Source organism: Myotis yumanensis, unplaced genomic scaffold (genome assembly GCF_028538775.1).
Source record: "Myotis yumanensis isolate MYYU_CA2020_CCGP unplaced genomic scaffold, mMyoYum1.0.hap1 SCAF_10, whole genome shotgun sequence".
Classification (NCBI taxonomy): domain Eukaryota; kingdom Metazoa; phylum Chordata; class Mammalia; order Chiroptera; family Vespertilionidae; genus Myotis; species Myotis yumanensis.
Genome location: NW_027223761.1, coordinates 70097216 through 70113054, shown reverse-complemented (window position 1 = coordinate 70113054; position 15839 = coordinate 70097216). Strand labels below are relative to the sequence as shown.

The 15839-nt window shown below is 38.8% G+C and overlaps 1 protein-coding gene across 4 annotated transcripts in view; it reads left to right on the top strand.

Annotated features, from left to right (window-relative positions):
- The window catches only part of ZC3H12C (zinc finger CCCH-type containing 12C), a 67075-nt gene extending 51770 nt beyond the window's left edge, over positions 1-15305 (top strand). For all 4 annotated transcript variants that reach the window (XM_070425959.1, XM_070425961.1, XM_070425960.1 and 1 more), the window contains 4 exons: positions 3053-3192; positions 6030-6264; positions 7374-7480; positions 8092-15305. In XM_070425959.1, the coding sequence (XP_070282060.1) occupies positions 3053-3192; positions 6030-6264; positions 7374-7480; positions 8092-9485 (1876 nt within the window). In that variant the 3' untranslated portion in view covers positions 9486-15305. The remainder of the gene's footprint in view (positions 1-3052; positions 3193-6029; positions 6265-7373; positions 7481-8091) is intronic.
- Positions 15306-15839: the final 534 nt, after the last annotated feature.

Genomic DNA, 15839 nt, shown 5'->3' with positions numbered 1-15839 from the left:
AAGATGGTTCATTGTTCCTTTCACTTGGATCTTCTCTTATTCCAGTGGTTCTCAACCTTCTGGCCCTTTAAATACAGTTCCTCATGTTGTGACCCAACCATAAAATTATTTCGTTGCTACTTCATAACTGTAATGTTGCTACTGTTATGAATCGTAATGTAAATATCTGATATGCAGGATGGTCTTAGGCAACCCCTGTGAAAGGGTCGTTCAACCGCCAAAGGGGTCGCGATCCACAGGTTGAGAACCACTGTTTATTACCTTTACTACAGGTTTTCAATATTCACCTTCTCTATAAATCTCTTGCTTTACCTTTTTCTTTAGATTTGTTTAGTTTTTGTTACTGATACAAATGAGATTATTTTTTCTTATTTTAATTGGTTTGCTGGTGAACAGCAATATTCATTTTAAACTAGAACCTTATATCTTCAAAGTAATAACATTGTCAAAATATATTATCTGTGATACATATGTCTGATGTCCGTTGAAATCTGTTCTGTGGCCTAGCACACAGCTAATTTCATCAGTCTTTCCTGTGCTCTTGAAAAGACTGACTTCTTGTGCAGGGTTTTGCCCATGTCCATTAGATCAGGCTTGTAATTGTTCATTGTCCATTCTACAGTCTCACTAAATGTTTTCTGCTCCATCTGTTCATTGTATGATTGTGGATCTGTCCATTTATTCTAGAAATCCTGTGATCTTTTGCAATCCTCATATGGAGACTGAGATCACAATTATTATAGCTCCCTTGTGAATTTTTCCTTTATTACTATTAGGTAATAACTTTTTGTTGCTAGTAATTTTGCCATAAAATTTTTTTCTGATATTAGTATAGCTTTGCCAGTGTTTTTGGTTTATGGTTTGATTAATGTAGCAGTTAAGGATGCGTGTAGCTGCAAATAACAGAAAAATTGACTACAGTTTCTTAAACAAATGAGGAAGAGTCTTTTTTCTCTGATAACAAGATCAGAGATGGATGTGGGTCCATCTGCTTAGAAACCCAGGTTCTTTATACGTTTCCATTTCCCTTTCACAGTGTGGGCCCTTCCTTCCTCCTGTTTTCTCCCTGTGAGGTTTTGTGGGATGGGCGTTGGGGCGCGGGCAGAGGGGAAAGAAAGGATATGAGAACAACCTTTACTGTCAGCAGTGCATGGTACAGGATCCTGTTTCAGCCTGTGTGAACCTTTCTCATGTTTGCTGTTTACCCACATTGTGTGAAAGTTCTTTAAATAGAAGGTGGAATCTTCTCTTCCTGCAGTGAAATGTGACAGTCGCCCTTACAGATGAAGTCACTGGGCAGAAAATGCTTCTATCATCTCTTAGCGCCAGAGCAGGTTCATGCTCAAGTCTGAGTAAGCAAAATGGCATAATGGGCAGCAGATAGTCATACACTTAGATTTCAGAGCATTCATGCAAAATAAGATGGTTATGTCTTAGCACGTTGAGTTTTTCTATTTAGGAACAGTTAGTATATATATTCTCTCAAAAGATGGTGCCATCATTTTCTGTAGTTTTTCAGAAGACTGATTAAATGTATTTTCCATGAAAGCTGGCATCACTTTGTGTCATTGGTGAGGCTGTCAGGTAGCCCTTCTAACCCAGAAAATGTGACTTCGGAGTCCCCCATCCTGTACCCCTTTCTCTGAAACTTCCGGTACATCTGAGTTCACCTCCGATCCTGCTCAGGACCATTAGGAGGGGTGTGGAACGGTAGTGCCTCTGGTTTGCATGTTTAGCCTTCAATATCTACAAAACAAGGTGGTCTGTTTCCTTTTTGTCTTTAAAATGATTAGCCATATTAGATGGGTCCAGTGTTTCACAGGGGACCACTATAACAATATGTTAATATACTTCATGTTCGCTTTGTGCTAAACGTTAGTAAAGCATTTGTCCACCTGTTTCGTTTAGCCTTCCTTAGGCGTAAGAAGCAAAGAATATCTGTCTCCATTACAGATAAGAAACTCAGCCTTCAGAGCTCAAACTATAAAAGAATGCAGTGTCAACAATAAAAAATAAATGTTTTTTAAAAGAATGCAATCACTACATTCAAAACAAGAGACTTTTTTTTTTTTTTTACAAACCTCAGAAGTGTTGTTTTGAATTCTTAGACTAAATTGCACAAGCAGAGCCTGGTGCCACATGAATACTTGTTGAATGACTATCTCTTAGTTGCATTTTCTTTTAGGCACTGAAACTGCTAATCCAGCTCTGAATGCCCTTGTGTCGTCATTAATCCTTGTCTAACACAATGGTGTTAAACAGAAACCAGGTGTCTTTTCGTTGAAGGACATGGAAAGTGTTTCTTGTATGAGACTAAGCACTGTGGACATACTTTTCCCATGTATGTTGTTTTACACGGTCACCTAATAAATTTTGTACATTACTTATTCATCATATTGAAATATAAGAACTCTTGAGAAGGAATTTTTTAAAAACAAATAGGAATTCCATTCTACTATTTTGGTTTTTAAATATATTTTTGTTGATTTCAGAGAGGAAGAGAGGGAGAGAGAGATAGAAACATCAATGATGACAGAAAATCATTGACCGGCTGCCTCCTTCACACCCCCCTACCTGGGATTGAGCCCACAACTCAGGCATGTGCCCTGACCAGGAATTGAACCATGGCCTAGTTCATAGGTCGATGCTCAACCACTGAGCCACACCCACTGGGCTCCATTCTACTGTTTTTAGATTTTTTTTCTATGACCTCTCTTTTACATTTGACTGAAACTATTCTTGCTGTGTTTGAGGCCCCTTTCTGGTCAAAAAGAGCATGTATCTTTCTGACTTGTTGCCCTTTACAACTTTACATTTGAAAACTTATTTTTTTATTATTCTCCGCACAATAATCATCCCAATTTTCTTAATTTTTTTTTCTCACAGATTTTCAACTTCTAAGTTATCTTAGTGTTTCTCTGAGCTATTCAACCCCATCTCAAATTTGAAAGCTCCTGTTACTATTGTAATGATGTGATCATTCCTGTTTTCGAATATGAATTAAGTTAAATTTAGACGTTGTTGTGTAAAGTGTTCTAAAATAATCTTTCAGCCACGGAAACAAAGAAGTGTTTTCCTGCCGAGGAATAAAGTTGGCAGTGGACTGGTTTTTGGAAAGAGGCCACCGAGACATTACTGTTTTTGTTCCTGCCTGGAGAAAAGAGCAGTCCCGGCCTGATGCTCTCATTACAGGTGAGCCCACCAGCTCTGTTCTCAGTTCCCCACGAGTACCGGCACTGCCCACTCCCCCGCTCAGCATCGTGCCGGCCCGTTTCTATTTCCTCAGACTGTGACTGCCACGTTGCCTTGGGTGGAAAATTAACTTTAATTTTATGTTAACTAAACAGTAATCCTTGCTACATAAGCTGAGTTTTTGTTTTGTTTGAATTTTGAAACTTTTTACTTCAAATTTTGTGAAATTCTGACCTTTAGAGACATGCTAGGTGTCAGGAGATTTAGATTCAAATTCTGCCTTTGCCATTTACTAGCCACAGGACTTTGAGCAACAGACAGAACATCTTTGGACCACAATTTTCTCATCTACTATAAAAATTAGACTAGGTGACAATAAAATTATAATGACTACAGATCAAAAAATATCTGAGACTCAGGACATGCTGTCTGGTATCAGGTGGAAGGAAACACTCTATCCCAATAAAGTATCTGTGTTTTGCATTATTCTGTAATTTCTAAATGTCTGAGTTTCAGCCAAAAATGTCTACTGTGCCTGCTAATTTTTGTTGCTGAACATTTTGCTCAAGTGATTCTCACTCCTCCCTGCACCTCCAGCATGAGCAAAAACTGAGGAACTGGGTGAAGAAAATGCACTTCACAACCAAAAACAAATGGACAGACCACTTACCATTTCCCAGGTCTCATTTTAAGACTTTATTTTTATCTATAATCCTTAAATCCCTAAGAATAGATAGGTGAGTTATGGTGGGGAGTCCAGAGCCAAGGAATCAGACCGTGGCCTGTGGAAATTGTAAGGTGGGAGAGGTAGGCATAATTCAGCCAGTAGCACCAAGACATTGGATAACTCTTTGGGAAAAATATACATATTGAGCATAGAAAGAATATGAGATCAAGAAGGGAAAAGACTGCCCAGCCGGCGTGGCTCAGTGGTTGAATGTCAACCTATGAACCTGGAGGTCATGGTTCAATTCCCGGTCAGGCACATACCAAAGTTGTGGGCTGAATCCCCAGTGTGGGTGTGCAGGAGGCAGCCGATCAATGATTCCCTATCATCATTGATGTTTCTATCTCTCTCCCTCCCTCTCTGATATCAATAAAAATACACTTTTTTTAAAAAAGAAGGGAAAGGATAATACACAGTGCGGGTTGCGCCCAAGTTTAGTGTTTGAAATACCAGCATGTGCATCTGGAACCCTTCAGTATGCGGCTGTCTCTCTGAGACGCACACACGAACTGTCAGGGGTTGGATGTTTCCTCCAGGATAACCGTCCTCCTGACTAAAACTGGGAAATGAATAGTCCCATATCTCTCACTGTAGCAAAAAAATAAATAAACTTGATAAGAAACATTTTTAAATTCTCAGATCTAGATTCAGACCAGCTCTTTTGCCAGTCAGTCTTCCATTGATTTTATCAAATATTTAACAAGCAAGTACTCAGCTATGACTCAGGTACTATGCTAGGAACTAGAAATTCCATTAACTTACTGGCTATACTGACCCAATATTTAAGTTAGGGTTACTTATCCAAACTAGTTGTCATCTAATCAGTGATCACTAATTACCATCCTAGTTAGTGTCCTGTTTTTCTCATTAGCTATTAAGGAAACAAGATGATGGCCACCACCCTGGTTCCTTCAGGCACTTTAGTGAGGATCCAGGCATGTCTTATATGACTAAACACACCTACAAATAAAGTACAGTGGGTTATTCATGAACATAAAGTGGAAGACCTCTGAATGGACATGGTTAAGTAGCTCATGTATTCATTCGTAGACATTATCTACTGATGTGCTGAGTGCTGGTGGAAACAGATCAATGAGACATGCCACCTGCCCTTAAAAAGTTTGTCCGGGGAACACTGACCATAATTCTAAGGTGACAGATCCTGTTGTTGAGACTAGGCTCTTAATTCTGTATTGGTTTTCTGTTACTTTTAAAAGAGAGCAACAATTACATATATCTATTAAACAACATTAAGTAAAAGAACACAGTGTTCATTGAGAGCTTTCCAGGCACTATGCTAAGTGCTTCTACGCATAGTAACTCACTGGCTCCTCAGAGCCCACCAGCTGCGTTTGAAGACACAAAGAAACAGGCGCAGTAGGACTGATGCCATATACATACAGCAGAACCTGAGATTCAGCCTTGACTTGCTGACTTCAAAGCCCACATTTCTTCCACTCCTCTGCTGCTTTTCTAAACCAAAGTTCTGGTCTCCATGAACTTTGGCACTTTATCAGGAGCATCATGAGATCTATATGCCAGTCTCAGAGCTAGGTGACCCATAATGCTCTTCCATCCACTTCCCTCATACCTTGCTCGTCCTTCTGTTGTGGCAATTACAACCCTTGTTACTATACTAATTTACATGTTTACCCAATCCAGTACCTGAGACCTCCTGGAGGGGAGGTCATTATTAATCTTGGTGGTCATTAACACTTAGCATAGTATATGCCATCGAGTAGGCATGTAGTGATTGTCCACTGAAGAGACAGAAGTTTTAAAAAATTAGCAACTCCAGTTAATTCACAAGTTGTTCAGTCATGTTTAAGTTTTATGCTTTTAATTTTTCTTAACTTTTAAACTTTTTTGAAGTTTTCAACGTTTTATATTTTTAAAGTTCATTTGAGGGGGACTATTTTTAAAGCTTTTTTCATTAGAAATCCTGAAGGAAAAATATTGGGAGTTTCCAATTTGCTACATCCATAAACTGTAAAATAATAATCCCTTATGAAAGGATTACATATATCCAGTTTATCTTATAAAAACTCACATTGTGTGAAGTTGCTACATGTGTTACGTATGTATTTATTCCTGAAATTCTACCCTGCAGATCAAGAAATTCTTCGTAAATTAGAGAAGGAGAAAATCCTGGTGTTTACACCGTCCCGGCGAGTCCAGGGCAGGCGGGTGGTGTGCTACGATGACAGGTTCATCGTGAAGCTGGCTTTCGAGTCCGACGGTATAATTGTGTCCAATGATAACTACAGGGATTTGGCTAATGAAAAACCAGAGTGGAAGAAGTTCATAGATGAGCGATTATTAATGTATTCATTTGTCAATGACAAGTGAGTAAAACCATTTACTTACATGTAATACTGCTTTCCTGAATTATGATGATGAAAAGCTATTAAACATTGAAGCATAGGTTAAAGACAAAGCATAAAATTTGTGTTTGTAAAATGGAGTATGCATACAGAAAAATGACTAAAATGCAACACATAAGTGAAATTAATTGTATTAAGATTGTAGGATTGAGTGACTGTCTTCTATTTTTAAACTTTTAACGTTGCCATATTGTTCTTATATTAATATTTGCTAAGTGTTACTAAGTGTCTTAAGGTTGACACCCCCTTAAGAGTTCATAAATTATTCACATTTTATGGGTAAATACTTGGTTTCTTTCAAGTTCAAACAGTAACTTAACTAGTAACAGAACTTTGCAGTCATAACTGCTTTTCATCATGCACACTATGAATTCTTGCTTCCATTGGACAATTGATCCAAAATAAAGTTTATTTTCTTAAGACATTTTCTACATCAGCTGAGAAGCACCTGAGAGTGGGAAGGGAATGGACTATGGAGTTAGACATCTTGGCTGCACCATGTGAACTTAGATGAAAGTAACTTCATTTACCTAAGCCTGAATTAGGAAAGTGTACTAACCTGCAACGCAGCGCTGATGCTGCAGGGATCCTGTTAGCATGAAACGAGATGACGTGTGCAGATTCCGACTTGCGAGGCGTCGTTAGCTGCCGTCCTCCGTCCGTCTATACTTCATCTCCCTTCTCTTCCTCAGCAGCCCCCTCATCGCTCCCCACCTGTTTCTACTGCTTCACAGCATTGATGTTTATAAAACTCTCTTAAAATGTCCTTGGGATTGTTTTCTAAAATCCTTACAAATTCCCAAGATTGAGAGGAAGGAAGAAATAATTAGAACATGTTTGACTCAAAGCTTATTTGAATTAAAACAAATAGGAGTTTAGCCTGAAACATTTTAATTTTGTTATTATCAAGAGAACTTAGTACACTAATATTTTTATCCTGTAAATGTTGAATCAAAGTATTTAGATTAACATTGAGAAAAATACCTTAGAGTAATAAATCTTTGCACTGTCTTTAGAATTAAATGATCAACTTCCTACTTAAGTATAATTTTGTATTTTATTCGTGACAGGTTCATGCCCCCTGATGACCCTCTTGGCAGGCACGGTCCGAGCCTGGACAATTTTCTGAGGAAGAAACCTATTGTTCCCGAACACAAGAAGCAGCCTTGCCCATATGGTAACTTGCTTTATGAGTATTTAATATCTGCCTTTAGAGCACAGTATGTTGTTAAATTTTTAATAATCATTTTTAATTTTGGATGGCATAGTGTTAGTTCTTTTGTTTGTAATTAAACTTAAGAAAACATTCTAACCATGAAAAAGTAATTATTTTTAACTAATTGGCTTCAATGCCAATGCATCACCCAAAACTCAGTTTCGAAAACTCAGTTCATTCTACATGAAGTTTTCAGGTAGATCAGAATTTGGAGTTCTTACATCTAGATACACATCAGATCAGAATGGCTTCATCACATTACAGTAGTACTTTTTTTTTTTTTCCAGAATGTCCTACCTTATTATAAAGTCATCCTGGAAGAGAATGGGTAGGTCGGAGTTGAGGACACAGGGTATTAACCCAAAACTCTGGAGGCGATTACTAGTCATTCGGCCAGCTTCTTAGTGCTGTTAATAGAGGGGAGACTGCAGGTGGCATTTCTCAGAAGTGAGGAGCACTGGGTGTGCCTCAGTTTCTGCCTTTGTTTCTTTCACTAGTCCGAGTCGTCGTGCCGGGCTGAGTGCTGGGGACCTGGGGCGTGCTCCTTCCCTAATTAATCTTCCTCTTTGCAGGAAAGAAGTGCACCTATGGGCACAAGTGCAAATATTATCACCCGGAAAGGGGCAGTCAGCCCCAGCGGTCGGTGGCCGATGAACTTCGTGCCATGTCAAGAAACACGGCTGCCAAGACTGCAAACGAAGGAGGACTGGTGAAAAGCAACAGCGTCCCCTGCAGCACCAAGGCTGACAGCTCTGCCGACGGCAAGCGAGGCGCCCCAAAGAGGCAGTCGGACCCCAGCATCAGGACTCAGGCCTACCCAGACCTAGAGGAAAAGCTTCCCACCAAAAATAAATTGGAAACCAGGTCTGTACCCTCCTTAGTGAGTATACCGGCTACTTCTACTGCAAAACCCCAAAGCACTACATCTTTAAGCAATGGCCTTCCATCTGGAGTTCATTTCCCACCTCAGGATCAAAGACCACAGGGACAATATCCTCCAATAATGATGACAACCAAAAATCATGGAACGCCAATGCCTTACGAACAGTACCCCAAATGTGACTCCCCTGTGGACATTGGGTATTATTCCATGCTGAATGCATATTCAAATCTGAGTATCTCAGGCCCACGAAGTCCTGAAAGGCGTTTTTCCTTGGACACAGATTATAGGATCAGCTCTGTAGCCTCTGACTGCAGCAGTGACGGGAGCATGAGCTGTGGGAGCAGTGACTCATACGTGGGCTACAACGACCGGTCCTACGTCAGTTCTCCCGACCCACAACTCGAAGAGAATTTAAAGTGTCAGCATATGTACCCTCACAGCCGCCTTAATTCCCAACCCTTCCTGCAGAATTTCCACGACCCCTTAACCAGAGTGCAAAGTTACAGTCACGAAGAACCAAAGTACCATCACAAGCCTCCTCTTCCCCATCTGGCTATGCACCTGCAGCATCCAGCTGTGGGAGCCCGGTCCAGTTGTCCTGGCGAGTACCCCTCTCCTCCGAGTTCAGCACACAAGGCACCACACCTGGGGCGGTCCTTAGTGGCCACGAGACTAGACAGCATTTCTGACTCTCGGCTGTATGACAGTTCTCCTTCAAGACAGAGAAAGCCTTACTCCCGCCAGGAGGGGCTGGGGAGCTGGGACAGGCAGGGGTACGGGATTGACGCGTACGGCTATCGGCAGACCTACTCCTTGCCTGACAGCTCCACACAGCCGTGCTATGAGCAGTTCACCTTCCAGAGCCTCCCTGAGCAGCAGGAGCCCCCCTGGCGGATACCGTACTGCGGGCTGCCACAGGATCCCCCGAGGTATCCGGACAACCGAGAGAAGATTTACATCAACTTGTGCAACATCTTCCCACCTGACCTTGTGAGAATTGTCATGAAAAGGAACCCTCACGTGACAGACGCCCAGCAGCTAGCCGCAGCCATTTTAGTGGAGAAATCGCAGCTGGGCTATTGAAAGATGATGCATCTTTGTGGTGTTTAGTAGTTTTTTGTTCAGCTCAAATGCTGAGGGAGGTTTGCTACAATAGCACATGTGATCTCCTTCTCAGCAAGGAGGTTATATAGTATCCATTTATGTGAAATACTGTATCATGGAACCTGTATGTATAGCCCCACATAGTGGAAGTATCACGGGATTGCTTTACATTCAAACGTTTTTTTAACATTTCCTTTTTAAAGCTATATCCTTGGCTGGAAATTTTTCCAGTTTGATTTATTAGATGTGATCTTTGATATTAATCTTTGGTGCATCAGGGGTTTATATGCAGCACTTTTTATCCTTATTTCATGTTTTATTAACTTGGTGTTTCTCTATCAATTGCAAGCAATTACAGTACCTTCAGAATGTTGAACATTTGACTAGACCTAGCAAACTATTTTTTCAAGCCAAGCTTAATTGAATCTTTTACAGCTTTTTAAGTTATTTTTATTTGGGGAAAGTGGGCTTCTTTGTGCTATAATCATTATTTATAGAAACAAAGATATACTACAGCACTGACTATATTTTAAACAAATGTAAGTTACCAGTTTATGTTGAAATGGGTAACAGTATATACTAGAATGACTTACAATATGGCACTTTTTATTGTTTTATTTTTGTTCAGATTTTTTTGTCTGTTACATAATTAGTTAATTTAATATGGCAGATTTGAAGGAAAGCAGATGCAATCAATGGGAAAAAAATGTTTCCATTTTTATTTTATGAATAAGGCAAAAGCCGTAACTGTTACAGTTTCGAGCTTTGCAATCCAGCTATGATGTGCTTCTAGATAGTAGAAATGGAATTGAATTCCTAGATTTCCATTGACCTGTATTTTTAATGTGTTTGTCTTTTTGTTTGGGGGCACAACAAAACTGGATAAAGTAACCCTTTCGCAGTACTTGCCTGTTTTTAATGAATCTAATTATTCTCAATGCAACTTTTATATTTAATATACTCTCTAGCTTTCCTGCTGTTTATCAAGGCTGGCCTGAGGTGGTTTTATGTGTTGAGAATATGCAACACTTATTGATACTGCACTATGGAAATGGCGATGGAGGAGTTGTAAATGGTAACTTAACATTTTTGTAAGATATTGTATATTTTCCATTTTCCTGAAGGTTGTTTTATGGGGGGTGGGGGGGCCTATTATATTATTAAGGCCAGATTCTTGCCACAAATAGTGTAGTTTTAGATACAGACTAAAGTCTGTTTTAGTATTAGTAAGGGATATTTCTGGTTTCAAAGTCATGGGTTTTGCTAGATGCTAATTCATTTTCATCAGTTAGAAGGTAGATACTGCAATCAGTGGCAGACAGTTGTGTGATTGGCATGACTTCCCTGTTGCCTCCAGGTTTTGAATTTTACGTAGTGTGATGACTCGTTCCGATCTGTTTCCTCAGTCTGCCGAAATGCCCTGGGTATTCTGATTACTCCACATGCTACAGTTCGAAGTGAAGCCCTGAAAAACCAGAAAGTACCTTTTACTGTTGATACAAATTGTATCTTTTTAACTATAAGAACTTTTTGATTTGTAGATCTAGTTAAAACACAAAAGTGTAACATGATTAGACTTTTGGGCAACATTTTATCCCTTATTTAAATACAAATTTTTTTAAGTAAAATTGAGGTCTAGAATAGGGTAGAAAATTAAAGTAACAATTTAGGTAAATAAAAGTGTCTGTCCTAGTTTTATATAATATATTAAAGTATATTAAATAAATTTATTGGCATTTTCTTTCTCCTAAAAACATCTAGTGTGAACTTAAAATAAAGGTAAAATGCTGCCTGAAAATAATGTCCAAGCACCTTTGACTAGGATAACATTTTCACTACTTGTGCGACACTGTGTGTTGCATGAAGTAGGGTTTGGGTATACAGTAAATGCTTCTAAAAGGCATTGTGCATATTGACATATCCAATAATCTGAACCGTGTTCAGCAAACTTAATTCAGGAAAGTGGTGTTCTACACAGTTGTTGCTGTTGTTGTTGAAGCAAGTGTGGCTCTCGTCTGTAACTAGAAAGAGTGCGGAGGAAGCCACACACCATTCCGGGGGTGTCTGCCTGAGCGCCCCCCTCGCCTGTGAACCTGTTCTCCTTGTTTCATGGGTCACTCTCTGTAGGACAAGCTTAAATGTAGAGGTGAAACCAGTGCCAAAAATAGGGTTACAAATGCATGGTACCTTTTATTTCAGTCATATTCCAAGTCTTTTTCTTATTTTTAGTGTGAAATCACTTTTAAAATGTACATGTAGTTTTTGCTTCCATTTTCTTAACTTTAATATCTTAATTGTTTGGAGATTCTGGCCAACATTACTAAATTTATTTAAGTGAGATTTTAGGTGAAATGTATATCACACCTTTAATTGTACCTTCTAAATGTTTTTAGCTAACAATCTGTCGTTGCTTCATGGATTTTAGACTATGGGGAGTGGAGGGCTTGCCACGCCTGTCCTGAGTGGAGAGCTCTGAGCTGCCCACACTGAACCCTTCAGTGTAATTGTAAGTGAAGATACAGCCATTTTCTTATGACGAGAGGACAATTTGCCACCCCTCTCCTCCCCCTTTTATTGAAGCACCAGTGTTGCTTCCAGAGCTTAAAAATCAGGTATTTGGCAGACTTTAGATACATCCAATTCTTAATTATCTAAAGCAATATGTTAAAGGATCCACCATTAAAATAAACCCATAGCTGAATCCAAACCTTTAATTTAGCCAAAACTTTTACCTTAATCCTATCTTTTACCAGACTCGCTAATAAATAAGAGAGGTGGTTAGTAAGTAGTGAAGCTGCCAGGAGAAAGGATTCCGGTTGGAATTTTCTGAGAGTTGACTGTACTTTACACAGCAATTAGCCAGTTCATTGTTTCTGTGTCTTAGCACAAAGGGAATAGTCCCCAACTGGCCAAGAACTGGCCCTTCGTATTTCCTCCTTTCTCGCATGTGATAGATAAGTTTTCAGGCTCCTTTTATGGCCTCTGTATCCCTATAGAGTTTGTCATTGACCTAAACATTGGAAAGAAATGCAAACCAGTATAAAATATTTGATGCTGGTAGAAACTAGAATTTTGTGTTTTCATGAGAATTCATTTATAAGCATATGTAATATAACTAAAAAGAATGTTTATGTATATACATACTTGTTATGAAGTATTAACAATGGGAGGGTGTTAGAATTTTGATGGCTGACTTTTCCTTAGTTGAACTGTGTTTCCTTGATCTGTGCATGCCCAAGTCTGGAGTCCAGGTGACCAATGATGAGATTTGGAAACACTTGAATGGAAAGTGACACTTCACTGGCTTTATTTCTGGTATTTTTAAAGACTTATTTTGATAATTTTAATAGAGTGTGTAACTTTAAAACACACACAAGAAAAACTTTAAAGTAGTATTGATTATACAGATAATTATTTAACATGCCTTTTATGGATGTATCTATATGTATATAGACAGTAATATATTTATAAAACAAATATACTTTATGTTTAGCTGTCAGTTTGTGGTAGGTGGGAGGGTGGCTGTGTGTGTGTGTGTGTGTGTGTGTGTGTGTGTGTGTGTAAGTAAAACTATCGAGCTGTGTTTCCTGGTTGAATGGCATTTGCCCTAAGGTATATTTGATTTGGGTTATTCTTTTTGCTATCCAACTTCCTTCTTCATGATGAAATAAGATGCACAGTTTTCTGGCCATTCTGTTAGTGTATGGCCCACCCATTTTATTATCCAACTCCCAAAGCATTCCAGAGTGACCGGAAGTCAAACAGGTCATAGCCATAGGGAGTGCTTATGTTCGAAATACATTAAATATGGGAGCCCGGCTAGGATGTTGGCTTCCTAGGTATATACCAACAAATACAATTAAGTATAAAGTACATGAACTTCATACATGTACTAGAATAGAGAACGGGTGTGGAAGTAGAGGAACATGCATTAATTTAGATTAGTCTGGGAAACCCCCTAGACAGAGATTGACAAATTTTTTCTATAAAGGATTGGATAGTAAATAATTCAGGCTTCGAGAATGAATGATATGGTCTCTATAAACTACTTACCTCTGCCCCTACAGCATGAAATTAGCCACAAACAATATATAAGTGAGTCAGTGTGGCTGTGTGCAAAGAAAACTTAATTTACAGGAACATGCAGTCATTCAGATTTGGCCTGTGGGCCACAGTTTGCCGATCTCTGCCCTCCCGGGAGAAAACAGACATGTTAATCATTAAATCCTGATATATGTTAAGAAATAATTGTATTTCAGTTGACATAGAAAGAAAATCATTTATTAATGGCCTTCAAAAGAAGAGTGTGACACAGTCATATTAAAGCATCTTAATTCATTTATGGGTCCTACCAGCTCGTACCCATTATTTATTAGTGAGATTTCTTATGTTTAACCACCCACCAAAAAAAGCATTCTGTAAAAAGATATTTTAATAAGTATTGAAATTTTTTCATGAACTTTATATTTCTGTTGATAAATGGGACTCCCTCGCCTACCTTTTGTTTCTTAAGGGCCTCATGGACCAAAAATTCTGTTGTATTTTGAAAATTAGCATATAATTAACCACAAAATATTTTAAAGACTGCATCTATAAGTTACATTTTTCTGCTGGTTTTTGACTTCTAAAAATGGATAGATAGGCCCTTCTTTAAAAATGGTTTTAAAGAAGGTAAATATATTGTAATTTCATATACTATATTCTGTGAGGTTATAAATTGTGACTAGTATAATGGTAGCTAAAAAGTGAATGCATTTACTGTATTGGTGTCTCTATAAGAAACAGAGTGTATCGCTGCTTTCGCTATCCAAACCTTTGGTGTAGATTTTTTTAAAGATGCCTTGGGACAGCCCTTGGTGAATGGTATTCTTAACATGATCATGTGTAATTTTAAATTCGTTGGACGCACACCCTGCGGAGCATGTTCATTCAGTGTTCTATAAATTGTTACATCAGTAACATTATTTCCATCAGTCTTGAACATTGCAATCCACTTAAGTAGTCATACTTTCTTATAAAATTGGAATACAACTCAAGCTTTTAACAGTAACTGGTTACTTCATATTTTTACTTTAATGCGTCTATTAACCTGCTTTTTACTTCCATTACAGTAATACTGTTGTATGTTAGGAGTGGCTTTTCCCCAAAGTCCTGAGTCTTTCAGATTTAAAAACAACGTAAAGTTTTGACCATTAGCAGTTAAGAAGATGGCTGCGCATATTTTAATTGTTTATAACATTTGTAACGTTTCACTTTCTAAACCATGGACCCAGTTTGCCAATTTTCCGTCCGGATATCTCAGATGAATAACAAATGGTTGTACATGAAAGCTTTTGAACCCGTTCCTAATGCCACTTGTGTCTCAAGGGAAAAGGACATTGGAGCAATGGTTTGTTTTTGTAAAGAATATGTTTTAGATTTCCTTAAAATTATAAATTTCCTAGCCGATACAGAACACCCACAAACATGCAGACTTCTGCAGATGTGCACACAGCATTGCAAGTGAGCCAGGTGACTGATTTGGTCTTTCCTTTTCCAAAGCCTAGTTGTATGCGGACAGCAGTTTCCAATCGGATCCTTCAAACTTTTCTTGTAGGAAAATAAGGCAGAGAACATCCTTAGAACAACCATTTGATCAACTGATGTGATTTCTGTTTATCCTGTGTCTGTTCTGTGTGTTTCTGTAATGGAATTTTTACAACTCCAAAAAGCAGTATTTTAGACCTACTGGAAATCGTATCAAAACGGCTATGTGATTCTGCCTCTGAGAAAAAATAATTAAAAAATTCATTTTTCTTATGGTGTTTTGTTTTTGTTTCGTGAAGAAATGGACCTCATGCAGCAGCACAGGTGCTGTGTGCATAAAGGCGCCCTTCCCTGGCCCCACCCACCGGCAGCCAGTGGCTACTAACATGAGTCTCTGCAGAGAAGCCCACGTTCAGTATCAGTGAGTCAGAGCCACGCTAGTTCCTAGGAAATGGGATTAAAGGCTCAGATCTGTCCGTGAGCAACCGAAGCTGTTTCTCTCTTCACTTTAAGGTTCCTGTGTTGCCTCCTGTGACCTGGAGGTCTTTATTGTATCGATCTTTCTAGTTTTCTGCATCCCTTGCATGAGTGAAGCTTAGTGTCTTACTAATGCCTGCCTTGAGTGGGCTCGTTTCCCTTTATGAATTGCAAATACTCTATTTCAAATATCGTCACAATTACAAAATGGTCTATTGCTCTTGATGGCTTCACATATTCAAACTCTGTGTCAGTATACAGGAAACTATTTTATTTCAAGTAGCAGATTTTCCCCACTTCATTGTTTTGCAGACTTTTGCTTTTCTTATT